General features: G+C 39.3%; 1 protein-coding gene across 3 annotated transcripts in view; it reads left to right on the top strand.

Moving 5' to 3' along the window:
- ppig (peptidylprolyl isomerase G (cyclophilin G)) overlaps positions 1 to 5,040 on the top strand; it is a 43,698-nt gene extending 38,658 nt beyond the window's left edge. For all 3 annotated transcript variants that reach the window (XM_078228382.1, XM_078228381.1, XM_078228383.1), the window contains exon 14: positions 1,359 to 5,040. In XM_078228382.1, coding sequence (XP_078084508.1) covers positions 1,359 to 3,273 — 1,915 coding nt within the window. In that variant the 3' untranslated portion in view covers positions 3,274 to 5,040. The remainder of the gene's footprint in view (positions 1 to 1,358) is intronic.
- Positions 5,041 to 20,975: the final 15,935 nt, after the last annotated feature.

The raw sequence follows: 20,975 nt of genomic DNA, 5'->3' as shown, positions 1-20,975 counted from the left end.
ATTTAACCTTTGCGTCTACAACTTTGATCATAGTTAATAGCCTTTTTATGTGGAATTTTCTCAACTGCCATTTGGAAATTCAGATCTACAATTTTGCAGTTTCCCAACAGCCCACTTAGTTCTTCACAAAGAAATCCAGGAGATCAATCAGACAGGACCACCTCCTTCTAAAACAATGTTGGATTGAGTTTACCGCGTTATTGTTGTAATGATAATTAAATCCACTCCTGATAATCAAGTGGAGCTCTACTCTTGAAGTACTTTCATTATGAAATACTTAAAAGAATACTAATTACAAGCATTTTGAAGTTATTTAGCAAAGTTAATATTCTGTCAAGCAATTTGCTATAAGGCTTACAATGTTTTAAACTGGAATTGAATCAAATAGGTGTTTAAAAGCAAATTATTAGATTTAGCTTCCGTGATATTTCTGAATTCCTTAATTTTTATACTGTGTTATTTGGAAAAATCCAAATGAGGATGCTAAGTAAATTGCTGTGCCTAATGATGAATGTAGAAATATTTTCTGAATTTGTAAAAAGAAATAATACAGCTCATTTTGTGGTATGGCAAAGAGTTCTGGAACAGTTAACAAAAAGATGGGCAGCAATTGGGAATAGAAGTTTATCTACATGTTTTGTCCCTTTTTGACATGCATTGGTTTCCTTTGATGATTTTTTGTATACACTTTGTTCACACAAGTTTACTGAATATATGATGTAACTTGGCCCACAGTGTTCTGTCTTCAATTTACTTTTCATCACCTGAACTCTCAGGAATTGCTTGCATTTGTCAAATCTTCAAATCCATTGAGACAATCTAAGTAGTTGATATTACTCAGTTGTAAGTAATAGGAAAGTTTACTGCTCTCTGTTCCTTTTAAAGTACATTTGTTAGTGACATGTAATAGCAGCATCTATGCAGACTAACTAGCCTATATTGCTGATATTTTTATTCTGGATAGTGTTTCATCCATTTTTGCATTCTTAAGTTTTTTTAATTGCCAATTCAGGGAATAAAATTAAATAAATGTTCTTCCGTATGCAGTAAATATCAACAGTTACCAACTCCAGCGAGATTCAAAAGTACTTTTGTTTAAATAGAAACAGAAAATGTTGGAGATACTCAAGTCTGGCAGCATTTATTCAGAGAGAAAACAGTGATAACATTTCACCAGAGCTGTTCTAGTGAAACATTAACTCTGTTTCTCAGACACTGCCTGACCTGAGTATTTCTAGCATTTTCGATTTCTATTTCAGATTCCCAGCATCTGCATTATTTTGCTTCAATTTTTTAGTTTGGTGGTTGCTAATTCCTTTTTTTTTCCTTCCCGCCCCTCTCCCAACTGCTGTTTAAAGGGGTGAAGTGAATGAAAAGCGAGAAAACCAAAACAATAGAAGCCCAGGCAGAGGAAGAGAGCGAATGACTTCAGATTACAAACCGGACATAGTGGACAGTCCAAAAAGGAGCAGAGAGAGGGATAAGAAAACGGAACGAGAGACTGGAAGGAGTCATCGATCTAGAAGTAAAGAAAGAGAACAGAAGAAAACAAACAAAGATGACAAATCTGATAAAAACAAATCTAAAAAGAGAAATAAATCAAGGAGTAAAGAAAGGAATCAAAGCCGAAGCAAAGATAGGGAAAAACACACCAAAACCAGAAGCAAGGACAGAGAGCCAAAACCAAACAAAGAAAAGAGGGAAAATTCAAGAAATAAGGACAGGGAGCATGCAAAAGACAAAGAGAGGGATAAATCTACAAAATCAAATAAAGAGCAAGGAAAGCGCGAAAAATCAAGAAGCCGAGAACAGAGTAGAAGTAAAGAGAGAGGAAAACGTACAAAGTCAAAATCTAGAACTCGAGATCGGGAAAAGAGTAATAGTAAAGAGAGGGAGAAACGGTCCAAGTCCAGAAGTAGGGATCGAGAACAGAATAACGGTAAAGAGTTAGAGAAACCAGCCGAGTCAAAATCCAAAAGTAGGGACCGAGAACAGAGTAACGGTAAAGAGTTGGAGAAACAAGCCAAGTCAAAATCCAGAAGCAGGGATCGAGAGCAGAGTAATGGGAAAGAATGGGAAAAACAAGCTAAGTCAAAATCCAGCACACGTGATCCAGAGCTGAGTAACAGTAAAGAGTGGGAGAAACGAGCCAAGTCAAGGTCCAGAAGTAGGGATCGAGAACAGAGTAACACCAAAGGGAGGGGTAAAGAGGCCAAATCAAGAAGTAGGGATCGGGATCAGAGTAGCAACAAAGGGAGGGGTAAAGAGGCAAAATCAAGAAGTAGGGATCGAGAACGGAGTAAAAATAGAGAGAGGAGAAAACGAGCCAGATCGAAATCCAGAAGTCGAGATCGTAAACAGAGTAAAAGCAAGGAGAGAGCAAAACGGGCCAAATCAAAATCTAAAAGTCAAGAACGAAGTAAAAGCAGAGAGCGAGAAAAAAGGGCCAAATCAAAATCTAGAAGCCGAGATCGAGAAGGGAGTAAAGACAAAGATAGGGGGAAAAGGGCCAAATCTAGAAGCAAAGATCGACAACAGAGTAGAAGTAAAGAAAGATCAAGGCGAGACAAATCTAAGAGTAAAGATAGGATAAAAGAGAAAAGTAAAGACAGAGAAAAACATGCAAACTCAAGAAGCGGAGGCAGGGAAAAACGCAAAGAAAACTGGGCTAAATCCAGTAGTAATGATGAGGAACGTGGCAAGAGCAAAGATCAAGAAAAAAGAGCAAAATCCAAAAGCAAGGAAAGAGATAGAAGTCAGAGCAAAGAAGGTCAAAGGAACAGAGATAAAGAACAGAAAAAAAGAGGACGATCAAGGAGTAGAGACAAAAGAACCCCTGAAAAAGAGAGGTATGATCATTCAAAGAAGGAAGCAAAATCAAAAAGTTCTGGAGATAATCAAAATAAGGAGAAAGAGTTAAAGGTTGCTGAAAATCAAAGTTCAAATGGGAAAATAGTACACAACAGGGAGAATGAAAAACTGAAAAGCCATACTAGGAGCCAGGGCAGGGATCATAGCAGTAGCTCTGAGAGCCTGAAAGAGGACGAGGGCAAGAATAAGAAGGAAAAAAGCAGCAGTCCCAGTTTAAAGAAGAAAAGAGAGAATAGCAAAAGCAAAATGTCTGAAGAGAAGTCTGCGTCTAGAAGCAGATTGTGTGAACGTGATGACAAAATTAAGAAGTCAAACAGCAGAATAAAAAATCGGAACAATGACAAAGAGCAGCACTCAAACTGTGATTCAGCCCCTAGCTCAGATGAAGATAGAAGTGAATAAATGTGCTTTATGGACAAGCAATCAATTGCCAATAAATGTTTCTGTGATTTTTTTTTCAGAGACATGTTTGGGACATGTCTTTTAAACCTGAATTTAAGTTGAGTTTGTTTTTTTTTCGACAATCTGCAGCCTGGATTATTTGTACTACTGGACTTTTAATAAATTTGTAAAGTGGTGCAAAAGATGGTTTCATTTAATGTTTTAGTTTTTGGAGCATTATGGTTTTTAACTTTATTTTTTGACATTTCTGAAGCAGACCAATAAATAACTTTTTATTGGAGTTTTATTTTAGTGTTTTCAATAGTGATAATTATCATTAACGTTTTTCTGTTTGGGTGGGAATATTATATCTGAACGGGATCATTGCTACTTTTTCACAAAAATCTGAGTAGCTGAGATCCTGTGTTAAATGAGTTGAGACAGATTTGACTCAGTTCCTTGTGTGTTGAATTCACAGCATAATGCAACAATCCCAATTTTAGCTGAGACCATTTGGATGGTTGGTGTTGGGAGGTGGGGATACTACATTGAAACTGATATTCTGCATTCAGCCTACATTACACATGACCTGGAAGTGATTCATGTCACAGTAAAGACTTTGCCTCACCTTGATGAGTGCAGAAATTTACTAATATTGTATATTTTATTTTCAGCTTGACTGTACATATAAATTTGATTTTCCTTTATCAGGTCAAAGTGTTGCAGGATCTTTTAAAGTTGCTTATTTTAGTTTAGCTATGATGTCGTAATAACATAATTACGACAAATGACAGGAGACAAATACGGTTTCAAGTTTAAATTCTAATAGAGTCCTTGAAATTTTCAGTTAATGTAGGGTCTTATTCAAGGGTTTAATTTCATGTTTTCCCTTTACTTGTGTTCAATTTCCATAAATTCAAGCACTACGAATTGTTATCAATTCTTTAAATTGGACTAGACTGAGAATTACACATGTTTGTGTGACCTAATACAGAGTAGTAATGGATCTCAGTCGTTAACCAAGGGGACTCCACCAAATTACCACAACATGTTCCAGAGTACAAAGATAGTATTTCTGAAGACTCCTGTGGAATTTATTCCTCTCTGTGATTGTTTGTATACTCTGCACATTGCAACCACAGCACCGAACAAACATGCTTCATAAAGTGAAATGTCGTGCTATGACATGTCCTAAACTTGTATATTTGGGCAAACATTTCTTATCCTGGTGAAGCTCTTAATCTGGAGAAACAGATGCTCGAGTATCCTCGTCCCTTAGTAATTCTAAACTTTTTGGCAAAATGGAATTTCTTAACAGAGCTTCGCTAAATATTTTGTCTAAGACATAACAAATGTTTCTAGTTGTATACACCAATTGTGCAACCAAGCTTTGATTCCATTTTTTTTTCAGGAGTCTTAATGTTTGGGGCAGGCAACATTTAATATTTTATTTCATATTTTTTCCTTGCAATTGTTTGAAAATTGTCTTACTCAGATTCCGTCTTCAAGGATCATCTGAATATTTCTGATTTAAATTGGTATGAAAAGATAAAGATTAAAATCTTTTTTTCTGAACTCATGGAAGCAGGTTTGTTTCTCCACGTAATTAAATTCTGTAGTAAATTTATGGAAGAAGTTGTTTCTTCAACAGATGTATGGTTATCAGTGTACGGCCCTTGTGTTTTTTTTTACAAAGTTCTATCATGCAATAAAATCATATTGCAAACATTTTATTTGTAAAACGTATAACAAATTCTACCTTTCAATAAAATTATTAAAATCTTCAAACAGTATTTTATAAATGAGAATCATTTATTAGCATATTTAGTGATTATTTAAAGCAGCAGTACTCTATAGTAACTCTATAAACTGAAGAGTTATTTCATTGAGCACAAACATTATTGACATATGCTACTTATCAGCTACTGGTTCATCTGGGGCATTGCCCAATTGTTCACTGGAATCTGGATTGCCAGTGTTAACTGGTGAAGAAAAGAAACAGACTACATAACAGTTACTGTTGTTACACACTAGAGTTTATATTCCAGTTGGTGCCAAATGTAAGCTATGAGACAGCCTGCTGGAACTGATGCCTCTGCTCGTTTTTAGTGTGTTGCCCAGCTCCAAGCTTCAGTGTTACACTGCCACTTTTCTACCTTTGTACGTCCAGTTTAAGTCCAGATTTTTATTTTGTGCACTACTTGTTTCTTTATTTTGCTACTTTTTTGGTTCTGTCTTTGTTATATTCCTCCTCCTATTTGCAGTGAAGCTCGGTATTCATGCTGAGGTACAGTTCTGCAAATGTTGGTCAGCGGGGCGGGGGGGAAGGTTACATAAACATTGAGCCTAACTGTCCTTATAACATCTGTGAGAATCATTCCCAAGTCTGAAGCCAGTGAGATTAAATGTGACAGGGATCTTTCTGCTCTGCACAGTCCAAAGCCACAACGTGCATTACACTTGCTATGAAGTCTGCTGCACAGATTGTAATCAGTCTTTTCTCTAAAGGCAATATTCAGCAACAGTTAGAAGCCCCAATTTTTGGAGAAATAATGTTGACCAATATATTAGCCACTTGCTACCTGGCTAATTGCGAGTCAAGATGCGATTAATTGGATTTTTAACACAATAAAAAATAAGTAAAAGATTCTGTCATTCAGCATATGATGGTGATGCTTATATTTGTATGGTGAATGCATGTACAATTTTCTATTTTACCAATGGGCATGCAAAAAGCAGAGTCTATGTTTTTTGAGATTGCTTTACTTTGATTACGACATTTTGGTTATTTACTGAAATGTCAGTAACAAATGGATGAAAATACCATGGGAGTACCAACAACATTATATGGAACGTGGAAGCTGTTGTTATGGTCAACTGAATCAATGGAATAACCATTTTGGACCAAAAGAAAGTAAACACAACCACAACAAGCTGTTCCAGCAGGGCATGTCATGTGTGGGTAAGGAGCATGCAACCATGTCCTGGATGGAAGAACATGGACAGGTCTGGTATATCGCTTTGGTGAGTCAACGTTCTCAGCTATCACTCCAATTAAATTAAAAGACTGTTCATTGCTGAGCAAAAAGTTAGGATTTGCACTGTTTGAAACATGCCATAATTTTTAAGCATGTTTAAGCAGCAGAGTAGCAGTCAATGGATGTTTCTTTGATTTGATTTATTATTGTCACATATCAGTATTGTTTCTTGCATGCTATACAGATAAAGCATGCCATTCACAGAGAAGGAAAGGAGAGAATGCAGAATGTAGTGTTACAGTCATAGCTAGGGTGTAGAGAAAGATCAACTTAATGTGAGGTAGGTCCATTCAAAAGTCTGATGGCAGCAGGGAAGAAGCTGTTCTTGAGTTGGTTGGTACGTGACCTCAGATTTTTGTATCTTTCCCGATGAAAAAAGGTGAAAGAAAGTATGTCCGGGGTGCGTGGGGCCCTTAATTATGCTGGCTGCTTTTCTGAGGCAGCGGAAAGTGTGGACAGAGTCAATGGATGGGAGGCTGGTTTGCGTGATGGACTGGGCTTCATTCACGACCTTTTATAGTTTCTTGCAGTCTTGGGCAGCAGGAGACATACCAAGCTGTGAAACACCAGAAAGAATGTTTTCTATGGTGCATCTTTAAAAGTTGGTGAGAGTCACAGCAGACATGCCAAATTTCCTTAGTCTTTGAGAAAATAGAAGCGTTGGTGGGCTTTCTTAACTATAGTGTCGGCATGGGGGGACCAGGGCAGGTTGGTGATATGGACACCTAAAAACTTGAAGCTCTCGACCATTTCTACTTCGTCCCCATTGACTGTGGAGAAATGTGCAAAGGTGGACCATTGATTTTCCCTTTTTGTTTATAAACATATAGGACATGTATATGAGAAGTACAACTTCCCAGTTTACAGATGATTCAAAAAACTTGGCAATATAGTAAATAGTGGTAGACTTCAGGAGGACGTAGACTGGTGAAATGGACAATCACGTAGCATAGAAAGTTTAATGTGGATAAGTGTGAAGTGATGCACTTTGGTAGGAACAACCTGAAGAGGCAGCATAATGCAAATGAAATGGCATTATTTTGAGGGGGTGAAAGCGCAGGAGAATCCAAGGAGATGCAGTATATGACCAATTCTCTGAGGTGAAGGTTGGAGAACAGTTTAATAAGGTGCTTAAGTAAGCATTATAAATATAACCATTACAAATTACTGATTTGGATCTCAGCAAAAGTATCGTGTACAATACAATACATTTAAGGAGTGCTGTCAATGCCGTGGAGAGGGCACAGATAAACTACCAGGATGATGCTGGAGATAAAGTTTTTTAGTTATGTGAATAGGTTGGAGAAGCTGAGATTGTTCTCCTTAAGAGTAAAGAACATTTAAAGGTATTCAAAATTATGAAAAAGTTGAGAGAAACGTTTCCTCTGACAAGGATCAGTGACCAGAGATTACAGATTTCGAACATAAAAATTGGATTAGGCCATTCAGCCCTTCAATCCCACTCCACCATTCAGTGAGATTACTAACTTCAACACCATTTTGCCTGCATATCCCCAGATCCCTTAATGTTTTTAATATGTAGAAATCTATTGATTCAGCCTTGCACATACTCAATGACTTGAGTCTCTACAGTACTCTGAAGCAAAGAATTCAAAAGATTCACTGCCCTCTGAGTGAAGAAATTCCTCTTCATTTCAGTCCTAAATGGCCTACCTCTTATTCTGAGACTCTGTCCTCTGGTTCTAGATGACCCAGCCAAGGGACACATCCTTCATGCATCTATTGTGTTGAGCCCTGATGTTTGAATGATATCACCCCTCATGCTTCTAAACTGCAGAGAATAAAGGCCAAGTCTAACCTTCCCTCATCAGGCAAACCCTCCAACCCAGGAATTAGATTTGGTGAACCTTTGTTTTCCTCTCTCTCTATGGCAAGTATCTTTCCTTGGGTAAGGAGACCAAAACTGCACATACTACTCCAGATGTGGTCTCACCAAGGCTATATATAATTGCAGTAAGACATCTTTACTCCTGTATTCAAATCCTCTTGATATTAAAGACCAACATGCCATTTATCTTAATTGCTTGTTGTACCTGCATGTTAGCTTTCAGTGACTCATGAACAAGTTCAACAGTTCCCAGCCTCTCTCCGTTTTAAAAAATACTCTGTTTTTCCTACCAAATTTGATAACCTCACATTTCTCCACATTGTATTCCATCTGCCAAATTATTCCCTCAGCCTCTCCAAATCACTTTTAAGCGTCTTTGCATCCTTCTCATAATTCACTTCCCCCTAGATTTATGTGATCTGGAAATTTGTAAATATTACATTTAACCCACATCATTGGCATAGATTGTGAATAACTGGGACCTAAGCACTGATCCTTGCAGTACCCCACTGGTCACAGTCTACCAGCCTGAAAATGATCCATTTATTCCCATTCTGTTTTCTGACTGTTAACTAGTTCTCAATCCATGCCAGCATATTTCACCAATCCCATGTGCTTTAATTTTTTTACTAACCTCTTGTGTGGGATCTTATCAAAAGCTTTCTGAAAATCTAAATATATTGTGTCCACCAGTTCAACTTTTATCTATTCTGGTAGTAAGAGCCTCAAAAAAACTCTAACAGATTTGTTAAACATGATTTTCCTTTCAATAATCCATGTTAACTTTACCCCATTATTCTCCAAGTGTCCTGTTATCACATCCTTTATTATAAATTCCAGCATTTTCCCTACTGCTGTTGTCAGGCTAACAGGTCCATAGCTCCCTGTTTCTTCTCTCCCTCCGTTCTTAAATAGTGGTGTTACATTTATCATCCTCCAATCTGCAGAAACCATTCCAGAGCTATAGAATTTTGAAAAATGACTACCAATCCATTGCCCATCACTACAGCCACCTTCTGAGATACAGATCATCAGGATCAAGTCTCGTTACACATTTCCCCCGCTCAATCTATAGCTGTAATAATTCCTGTTCACCAGTTAGGTAAATAACTGCAAAGTTTATTTACATATAACAATAACACACAGAGGTTTGCAGCCTCATGGCTGCCAGTCAGCTTCCGAGAAGATTTTGGAACAGAATCTCCAGGGTAATCTCCCTCCCTGCTCCCCAATTGGTTCCCCAGGTCATGTGACCCCAACTCTTCAGATGGATCCTTAAAGGAACAATCACCACATCACTGCGCCCCCACCCCCTCCCCCCGAGCCCAGTCCTTTTTACTAACATCAATACTCAATTTACACAGTCTAAGATAATTAACACTTAGTACATAAATTTAGTCTATTATAAATTTCAGAACCCTTGTGAAACAGTGGAACTCCTGTCTGGACACTTCTGCTGGATTGCTATCAGCCAAATTCGCAATAACGGGGGCCTTGTCAGGCACAGGCAGTTCAGTTCTATCCATTTCCATGGGGACATTGGTTGTGCCTGCCACAGGACATAGAAGCATAGAAAATAGGCATGACCAGATACTACAGTGTTTAGATAGACGACAACATTTCCATTTGGCAATACAGCTCCTGATGGCAAAACTGGTTGTGAGAGCAACTCTCCCTCTCCAAAATGGTCGATGTGTTTCCAGACAATCCTTCCTCCATGTCCACTTGATAATATAGGGGGTTTTGGATACAACGACTCCAGGGACCCAACTTGACCCACTTCCAAAATTCGTCTCATTCATGGCTTCATCCACTGAAAAATACCTTATTGACTTGCGTGAATCATGGTTTGTCTTCTGGCCTCTACACTCCCCGGCAAATTTGGAAACACGAGGCTCAGTCTCATTTTGAGACAATGGTTCATTAACAATTCTGCTGGCGGAACTCCCATTGTTGCATATGGAGTGGTCCGAGAGCCCAAAAGGAATTGAGAGATTCTGGTCTCCAGTATCCCTCCTGACTGCTTCTTTAGACCAGACTTAAAGGTTTGGACAGCTCATTCAGCTGGTCTGTTAGATGCTGGGTGGTGAGGCACAGTCCTAATGTGCTTGATACCATTAAGGGCGTGAAGTTCTTAAACTCAGCGGTTCCATTATGAGACAGTATGACTTCAGGTATTTCGTGGATAGAAAAACATTGGCATAATTTCTCAACTGTATGGTGCAATGTCGGAGACTTCACCTCAAACATTTCCACCCACTTTGAATGTGTAACGACAAGGTGCAAAGACGTTGTACCCATGAATGGACCAACATAATCAATGTGGACTTGTACACCTAGCCGACCAGGCCACTCCCAAGGGTGGTTTGTGGTCTGTAACAGTGGTAAAGTGCCTCCCATGCAGGTACTGGTAGAACTCCATACACTATTGGCAAGCCTTTTTTAATCTGAGAGTAGCCTTTTTTGGCCTCTGAGAGGGTTCTCAAGTTGTACCCTATAGGGCTTTCAGGGCCGTCATCCATCTTATGAGACAATACTGCACTAACGTTACATGGGGAAGCATCACAGGTTAACACCAATTTCTTATTCAGGTGGAAATGCAACAATAAACTTGATGAATGTAACAATTGCTTTATTCTGTTAAAAGCTTCTCCCTGGGCCTTTCAAAATTCATGCTGGTGCTTCTTTAGCAGCATATGCAAGGGGCCAATAACGTCAACAAATTCGGTAGAAAACAACCATTGTACTTCACCATTTATAGAAACTAGAAGCAGGACTAGGCCATTCGCCCCTTCAAGCCTGCTCCACCATTCATTATGATCATGACTGATCATCAAATGCAATATCGTGATCCTCCCTTCCCCCCAATATCCCTTGATCCTTTTAGCCCCAAGAGCTACATCTAATTTCTCCTTGAAATCAGACAATGTTTTGTCCTCATACTTTCTGTGGTTATGAATCCCACATATTCACCACTCTTTGGGTGAAAAAATTTCTTCTCACCTCAGTTCTAAAAGGTTTACCCCTTATCCTCCAACTATGACCCCTAGTTAAGGGATCGTAAGAATGACTTGACCTCCGATGTGTTTCTGGGGGCTATGCCTCCTATATTGTTCTGACCTTGTCTTGCATAGAGTGTAAATCCTTATCCAGCTACACGATACCCCAGATCGGCTACCTCAGTGGTTGAAAAGTGCATTTCTCCTTCTTGAGGCAAATCCCAGCCTCTTGAAATCTCTTTAGCATCTCCTCTAACTTAGCTTGGTGCTCAGCTTCTGTTGATCCAGTTATTAAACCATCATCCAGTTATACTACAACTCATAGCAGTCCCTGCAATAGACCTTCCATTGTTCTCCGGAAAATAGCACATGCTGACGACACACCAAAGGGTATACTGAAATAAACCTTTGAGTGTTCATCATAACATAACCTCAAGAAGCATCGTCTAACCCAAGTTGCTGATATGCATGGCTCATATACAGATTTGTATAAGACTGACATCTGGCCAACTTTGTATACAAGTCTTCAACATTCAGGATTGGATACTTACCTACCTGATTAACTGTTAATTTGTAGTCTCCACAGATGCAGACAAGCTTGTCAGGCTTTATCACGGGGACTATGGATGCTGCCCACTCTGTGAATTGAACTAGCTGGATAATACCCAGTTCTTCCAATCTCTTCAATTCCATGTCCAACATTTCTTGCAAGGCGCATGGTACTGGTCTTGCTCGAAAGAAATGAGAGGTTGCCTCTGGATCTACATAGATCTTTGCCTGGAGGCCCCTTATTTTACCTAACCCATCACAAAAATCATTCTCGTACTTCTTCATTAACTCAAACAGTCCCACTTCCTGAACTTGGAAGATCACCATCTGATTGAATTTAATTACCTTGAGCCAATCATGATCCAAAAGACTTGGTCCTTTGCCTGACTATTATTACTGGGAGCTGAGTGGACTGCTGCTGATAGCTTACATGAATTTGATGGCTTCTCCTGTGTAAGTTGTTAGTTTTGCTGCAATACCCATCAGACTCAATGGCTGGACTCCTTGTGAATATAAAAATGTGAGTTCTCCTATCACCATGGCAGAGACTCCCCTATCAGCTTCCATCTACCATTACCAAAAGCATCACTTGGTAATGGCCTACCATTACCAAAAGCATCGCCATGATAGGGGCTATTTTGCCCAACTCGCATTGAACAGTGAGTGAACATTTAAATCCTTAGTACTGAACTCTTCCATTTTATGCATTTGCGATGTATCAGTAACTCTGTTACTGGGTGACTTGACTTATTTTTACATTGATGCCTTAAGTTACCTTTACTGAAGCAGAAAAAACTTTCAGCCTCTTTATACTGGCAGGCTACAGGAGCGTGATTATCCCCACACTGCTAGCACTCTCCTTCAATCCTGGGCGATTGATTTTCACTTTAAAATCTTCTTGCTCAATTCATGGATGCAATTGCTTTCCGTTTTAAAATTACATCTTAATTTTTGGTGCCACTACTGACTGCAGCTTCCCACCCTAACTGGTGAACTGCACCATTTTGCACGCTCTGAAGTGCCTGTGTGCTTTTCTCAGCACTCTCCCATCACCAGGGCTATCTCCAGCACCTTCATAAATTTATCACTGCCTCTGTTAATAGCTTCCTTTGGATGGCCTCATTACTTACCCCGCAGACTAAACGGTCCTGCAGCATATCATTGAGAATGGCTCTGAAGTCACAGTGGTCTGAGATCTGTCTTAACTTGGCAATATAAGTTGTTATAGTTTTCCCATGGGCTCTCCTAGTTGAGTTAAACTTAAATTGCTGCAATATTACTGATGGCTATGGGTGGTTGTGTGTTTTTATCAGTTCAATTATCTCAGTGAATGATTTGGAGTCAGGCAGCTTGGGGATGTGAGGCTAGGTATTGTATGCCTGGGTCCCACATGTGCTCAGAAGGAATACCTTTCTCTTCCCCTCCTCTATTCCTTTGGCCTGAAAATAGTAACCTAAACATTCAACAAATTGTGTCCAATCCTCCACAGAAGCACACAGAACATATTGTGTCCAATCCTCCACAGAAGCACACAGAAGGCGGCACGGTAGCACAGTGGTTAGCACTGCTGCTTCACAGCTCCAGGGACCTGGGTTCGATTCCCGGCTTGGGTCACTGTCTGTGTGGAGTTTGCACATTCTCCTCGTGTCTGCATGGGTTTCCTTCGGGTGCTCTGGTTTCCTCCTACAGTCCAAAGATGTGCGGGTTAGGTTGATTGGCCATGCTAAAATTGCCCCTTAGTGTCCTGAGATGCGTAGGTTAGAGGGATTAGTGGGTAAATATATAGGGATATGGGGGTAGGGCCTGGGTGGGATTCTGATCGTTGCAGACTCGATGGGCCACATGGCCTCTTTCTGAACTGTAGGGTTTCTATGATTCTATGAGAAGCATCAAAAGGGTCTATCCATCCAAATAGGGGCATATCTGCAAACACTTTTCTGTTTCTTAACTTGAACTGAACTTCAAGATGACTTTGTACTCATGATCTTGAGACCGCATTTTTATCTTTTATCTTCATTGCCAATGTATTGATTCCTTTTCACCAGTAAGTTAAATAACAATTGCAATCTTTATTTACATTTAACTATATAATAGAAGCTTGCAGCCTCATAGTTGCCAGTCAGCTTCCAAGAATATTCTGGAACAGAAATCCAAACTCACAAAGCTGATTCCCAACCTGCTCCCCGAGCGATTCACTCAGTCATGTGACCCGTACTCTGCAGATGATCCTTAAAGGGACAATCACCGCAATAGCCTTTCAGATAATAATCTGCCTTCCTGTTTTTGCTACCAAAGTGGATAACCTCACATTTATCAGCTGTAGAAACCAGTAACTCTTTAAAAATCCAAATACCAAGGTTAAAGTTTATTTATTAGTCACAAGTAAGGCTTACATTAACACTGCAATGAAGTTACTATGAAATTTCCCTAGTCGTCACAGTCTGGCGCCTGTTCGGGTCAATGTACCTAAGATATTTATTAAAAGAATGAAGCCACAAGGTTTATGGTATAAATTGAAATAATTTTACTGTACTCAAATCAAAGAACATGCGTAATAAATACACTACCTTAAATAGTAATTTACATTAAAAATGTTAAAAATACAATGAACTCCTTTACTTATAATCTAAACTTAATCCCTTAAATCACATTTCCTTCTACACCCATTAAAGATACACCCTCAATACGTTGGAAGATTAACCACTTGATCTAAGTGTTTCAAAAATTTGTATACAGGCTGAAATTTCTTGGGTCTTCTTTTATTTCCGAATGGTTGTCTCTCCAAATTCCCTCCAGCTGTCTCACAGTTTATTCTAAAGCCATGCTTTATATCAAAAATTACTTTATATATTTACCAGCAGAAAACCACTGAGCTTTAAAAGACCAAAGCAACATTCCAGTGACCTGAAACAGCAATTTCTAAAATGGCTAAACATTTGCATGACTGTATCTTTAATTTCCAAAATGATTGCAATGGAGTCAACCTGTCTAGAAAACCCCATCAGAAACAATCACCTTGAAGGAATGTGAATGGACATCTCCTGACACATTCACAAAGCATCCAGACAATCATTCGAGTATTCATCTGGGTGGGGGATCAAGCATGAATCGCAATCACCTCAGACAATGAACTCTGGTTGAGAAAATAATTCACCCAGCTATAATTTACTCATTAAACTGTGGACGTGGAATCCACTGGCCATAACCACGTTTAGGTAACTGGTCAGTTGGAGAGAACAGATCATGTGACAAGCTCATTACCCTCTTTTGTGTTTAATAAATTTCGTTTCTATGGGTTACATGACAGAAGCTGAAGAGACACTGAAGAAGCAACAAGACCTCATCTCACTCTGCGTCCAACTTGCAAGGTTGAGTCTGTCTGCTATTCAACCATCCACACGCCACAGACATTGTTTTAAGAATCAACCCAAAAGCTGCTGACTTCGTAAGAACGAGTATAAATTGCTTGTCAACATATTTAAATCACCCCAATGCTGAATCCAGAGGAACCATCAAGCTCAGCCTCAAACCATCCAAATCATCAATCTAGAAGAACCCTTTAACTTTTATTGGGTCAGACTGTTTAACCTATCTTCCCCTTACGTGTGTGTGTGTGAACTTTGAGTACATGTATGTGTGGAAGTTGGAGCATTATTATTTATCTTAGACTGTGTCAAGTACAATAAATGCTATTCTCTTTAGACTTCAAAAAAGTTATAACTTGGCTAGAAGAGAAGCGCAACTCACCATGAGCAGTCCTTAAGTTAACATGAGCTTTAAATTATTTTAGCCATTGCACCAGATTACAACTGAATCCTTGAAGCAGATGTTTCCTTCATTCTAGATAGTGCTAAAGTGAGAAATTTAAAAAAACTTCGAAAAAACTCTGAACACAAACACAACCTCAATCTACACAGCATAGAATTAACGTGTTGACCTTTTTCTATTATTTATCTTTCACGCAACTTGGTCATATGATGATTTACTGGAAACAAGGTGCTTTTTATTTTGCCAGAAATCACATCTCAGGGAAACCTTGTACTTAAAGGAACCATCACCCCAAATAGGATACAGCTTCCCCCCCCCCCCCCCCCCCAAAACACATGGATCATCATATGCTCCTTTTCAAAAGAAAAAACTCCTTACTGAAGGAAGGATTGTTTTCACAACCATTCAAAATGCTACACCATTTCTCATTATGCACACTTCAGTAACTACCTTATTACATACAACACACACACACTATAATCCCTCATCCATAGTTCAGTCAAAATTCAAATGTCCAACATTTTGCGATCCCAAGTCCTTGACCTAATGATGATGGCATTTAAACAGATGGTGAGATTCTTTGACTTGCCAATAAAGGATATAAGGCTCCTTTTTGCAATCATGAGTTATTTAAATGAATAGTCATACTGTGGATAAAGTGTCAGCGATTACATTGTTACTTCCTGCGCCATGAATGATTTTTAAAGTAATTGGTTGCAGTATTAGACTTCAGCAAAACAAACAGATTCTTATTTCTCCAAAAACACCAATGGATTATAGTTTGTGTAAATAAGTCTCTTTGACATTTCAGGAAACATATATTTTGAACTGATGAACCAAAAGTAGACTTAATGCTTCCTTTTCAGCTGTGAAGTACTTTTGTTGACAAGGATTAAGTTTTCTCGAAATTAGCATCATTATCTTGTAACAACACTGCTCTGATGCCGATATCACTAGCATCAATTCCTATCGTGAATGCTTTGTTAAAATTTGGAGCAGTCAATGCTCCACTTATTAAGACAGCCTTTAATATCTCAAAGGCAGCCAGGCAAACGATTCCATCAAGTCAAGTAAGACTTTCTTCTTCATTATGTGTGTAAATGGAGGGGCTATTGTGCTGAAATTCAGAGCAATTCAGAAATCCACACATTCCAAGGAACCGCACTATGTTTCATTTAATTTTAGGAACAGGTAAGTCTATAAAGTTTATCATTTATTCATTAGTCACAAGTAGGCTTACATTAACACTGCAATGAAGTTACTGTGAAAATCCCCTAGTTGACACAATCTGGCGCCTGTTTGCGTACACTGAGGGGGAATTTATCATGACCAATCAACCTAACCCACACATCTTTGGACTGTGGGAGGAAACCAGAGCTCCCAGAGAATGTGCAAACTCCACACAGACAGTGACCCAAGCCGGAAATTGAACCCGGGTCCCTGGTGCTGTGAGGCAGCAATGCTAACCACTGTGCCACCGAGCCATCCATATAATCACTTGAACATTTATTTCTCTGGGCAACACTCAGCCTTGCTCCACGACATGTCCCAAATAAGTGACCTTGTCCTTGGCAAATTCACTTTTCACCAAATTTATAATTAAAGCAACTTTCTGTAGTCTCTCAAATAATTTACTAATGTGTTTTACATTCTTTTCTGAAGTGGCATTGAAGACCAATTAATTGTCAATATAGACAACAGTTTGATACTGCAATAATAACTTGACATGTTAACCTTTGAAAAGTAGTACGTTCATTCTGAATAGCATCACTTTGTATTGATGTAGACCACGTCGGGATGGCACTGTGGTTAGCACTGTTGCCTCACAGCGCCAGGGATTTGGGTTCAATTCCGGCATTGGGTGTCTGTGTAGAGTCTGCACATTCTCCCCATGTCTGCATGGGCTTCCTCCGGGTGCTCCGGTTTCCTCCCACAGTCCAAAGATGTGCAGGTTAGGTGGTTTGGCCATGCTAAATTGCCCTTAATGTCCCAAGATGTGTAAGTTAAATGGATTATCCATGGTAAATGTGTGGGGTTACAGAGATAAGGCAGGGGAGAGGGTCTCGGTAAGATATTCTGTCAGAGAGTTGGTGCAGACTTGATGGGCCGAATAGCCACTTCCACGCTGTAGGATTCTATGGTTCTATGTGGAGTTGCAAAAGCAGAAATTTCCTTAGTTCGGTCTGTTAGTGCTACTTGCCAAGATCCTTTTAATAAGTCAATCTTGCTGATAAACTTTATTGATGCAATGTTCAATTCGTGGTATAGAATAAGAATCCATTTTTATTATGGCATTGATTCTACAATAATCATTGCAAAATCTTTGAGTTCCATCAGGTTTTCATACCAATATAACTGATGAATTCCAACTGCTTTGACTCCATTCACTTATATCATATTCAACATGAACATGAGCCAATTTCCCAGGTTTCAATCTAAAATAATGTTGTTTAACATGTGGAGTACTTCGTGCATAGCTAAAGAAGTTCATCCTGGTCTATCTCCTCACAGTCTCTCGTATTCTTTTAGCAATTTGACTTTGTTACCCTGAGACTCTACTGGAAGACGGTGCAACATTTAATCCAAATTCTATGGAATTGCTTTATTGGCTAGTCTTATTATTGGGGGTTCGATTTGAAAACTCAATTTCTGTCTCATTATCTGAACCCTCGGGTGTAGTAATATCATTCATTTCTTTCTCTACTGTCTGAAGTACCTTCCATGGTTGGCTAGCCCCATGATACCTTTTCTGTTTATTTATGTGACATACTCATTGAATTCTCCTTCTATCTGCTGTGCTAATGACATTGTTTGCCTCATGGAACTGAATGGTGTCCAGTAAATCCAGCCTTCTATGATTCACCTGGCACAGGTAACAGTGCCAATATCTTATCCCCCGGTTTAAAAGTACATTCTTTCAGCTGCCTTATCTACATGTTTTGTCATTACCTATTCAAAAACCTTGAAATATTTTTGAGCAATTATACACGCTTTTGACAGCCTGCCTCAGTATTTGGACATCTACTCGAAGAAATTAATTTCCTATTCCTGATCCATACATTTTTCTTCAATATATTTACATTGTCCTCTTACCTTGTGTCCATATACTAACTCAAAAGGACTAAAACCTGTTGATTCGTTAGTTCTTTCCCTAACTACAAACAATAAAAATACAATTCCACTGTCCCAATCCTCTGGATATTCAAGACATGATTATAACCATTATGGTTTGATGGCACCTTTGCCCTTGTAAATGTGACTGATAGGCAGTTGCTTATTTCATTTCTAAATTGCACATAGTTTTCTGGAATACCAATGACATAAAATTTGACCCTTTGTTAAATTAAATCTCTCACAATCCATCCTCCTCCTGCAGTTACCGTGCCTAAAGGGGGAATAGGCTTCCATTGGATTGGCCCATGATTACGCTTGGCAAAGTACTGTAGTGGTTTGCCATTTCCTTGTACAGCATGGCTGACCAGGAAACATTCCCACTCTTTAATCCCTGCTATGTCAAAGGATAACCAGTTTGGGCACATTATGGACACATCTTCCATGGCCATTAAGTCCTGAAGTGGGACCCGAGCTCAGAGCTTCTGGTCCAGAAGTAGGGACACTACCTGTGTGCCACTACCTGTGTTCTCCAAGCAACCCATACTTACTGAAAAATGGATTTAATCCTTCAATTACCATAGTTAAAAAGTAATCTTTCTAAAGGAAATCATTTCTGGGAACCCCATAGACAAATCCATGATAGTTAAAAGGTATTTATATCCTGTTTCAGTTTTAGGTAAGGGTCCCACACACTCAAAAACTTTTCTGTTTCCCCCTCAAAATGTGCTGACTGAGGCAATCCCTACAAACCAGGATCTATTTTGTGGGTGTCAATTAAAGAAGGCAGCCTGATTCTCTTGAAGGTTTCTATCCTTATCCTTCTTTATTGCAGATGCATCTATCCGTAACAGTATTGGTAGGGGTGTCCACCTCTCAGTCCTTGTGAATATAAAGTCCTGTCTTCATATTGAGGATACCCTCAATATGTGATATCACCACTGTGTTAAATGGGATACATTTAAAACAGATCTAGCAACTCAAAGCTGGACATCCATGAGACACTGTGGGACATCAGCAGCAGCAGAATTGTATTCAACTGCAATCTGTAAGTTTAGGAACTGGCATATCCCCCAATCTGGTTTTACCATCTTGAGATGGTAGGACCAACTTATGAGGAGAGATGTAGGATTTGTATTCACTGGAGTTCAGAAGAATGAGGGGGAATCTCATAGAAACCTATAAAATTCTGACAGGACTAGACAGGGTAGATGCAAGAAAGATGTTCCCAATGGTTGGGATGTCCAGAACCGGGGTCACAGTCTGAGGATACAGCATAGATGGTTTAGGACAGAGATGAGGAGAAATATCTTCACCCAGAGCATGGTCAGCCTATGGAATTTGCTACCATGGAAAGTAGTTGAGGTGAAAACATTGAATGTTTTCAAGAAGCAGTTAGATATAGCACTTGTGGCGAAGAGGATCAAACGATATGGGGGAGAGGCATGATCAGGCTATTGAGTTGGATAATGAGCTTAATGAATGGCAGAGCAGCTCATAGGGCCGGATTACCTCCTTCTATTCCTATTTTCTATGTTTCTATGTTAAGAAGCAGAGGTGGTTTTGTTCCCATGGGAATGTAGACCGTGTAAATTAAAATGTAATAAGAACAACGTGAGGACTGGTTTCTTGATTCAAGACTTTTGTTGAAAATGTCAAACCACCAAGGCCAGTGTAAGAGATGCTCCTTTCTATTGCTACAACTGCTCTGATAACTTCAGCAGTCGGAAAACAACTCATTCCAGGGATTAGACCAAAACTGAGCAAAGTCATGATCTTGTGTGTGCAATATCCCGATGCATAGAAATATAGAAAATAGGAACAGCAGTAGGCCATTCGGCCTTCTGAGCCTATTGCACCATTCAATATGATCATGGCTAATCCTTTATCTCAACGCCACTGTCCCCAAACCTCTTGACACCTTTATAGTTGGAACTCTACATATTTCCTTCTTAAACATATTCAGTGACTTGGCCTCCACAGCCTTATATGGTAGAGAATTCCATAGATTCACCACCTTCTAAATGAAGAAATTTCTCCTCATCTCAGTCCTAAATGTATCCTGAGACTGTGACCCCTTGTTCTACACCCTCCAGCCAGAGGACTCAACATCCCTACATCAAGTCTGTCCAAACCTGTCAGAATTTTATACAATTCAATCAAATACCCTCTCATTCTTCTATCTTCCAGTGAATACAAGCCCAGTTGACGCAATATCTCCTCATATGACAATCCTGCCTTCCAAGGAATCAGTCTGGTCAACCTTTGTTGCACTCCCTTTATGGCAAGTATATGCTTTATTGGATGAGGAGACCAAAACTGCCCATAATACTCCAGGTGTGGTCTCACCAAGGCCCTATGTAGCTGCAGTAGGTCATCCTTGCTCCTTACTTAAGTTCTCTTGCAATG

The sequence above is a fragment of the Mustelus asterias genome, chromosome 14 (assembly GCF_964213995.1).
Source record: "Mustelus asterias chromosome 14, sMusAst1.hap1.1, whole genome shotgun sequence".
NCBI classification, from domain to species: domain Eukaryota; kingdom Metazoa; phylum Chordata; class Chondrichthyes; order Carcharhiniformes; family Triakidae; genus Mustelus; species Mustelus asterias.
This window is presented reverse-complemented; position numbering and strand designations above follow the sequence as displayed.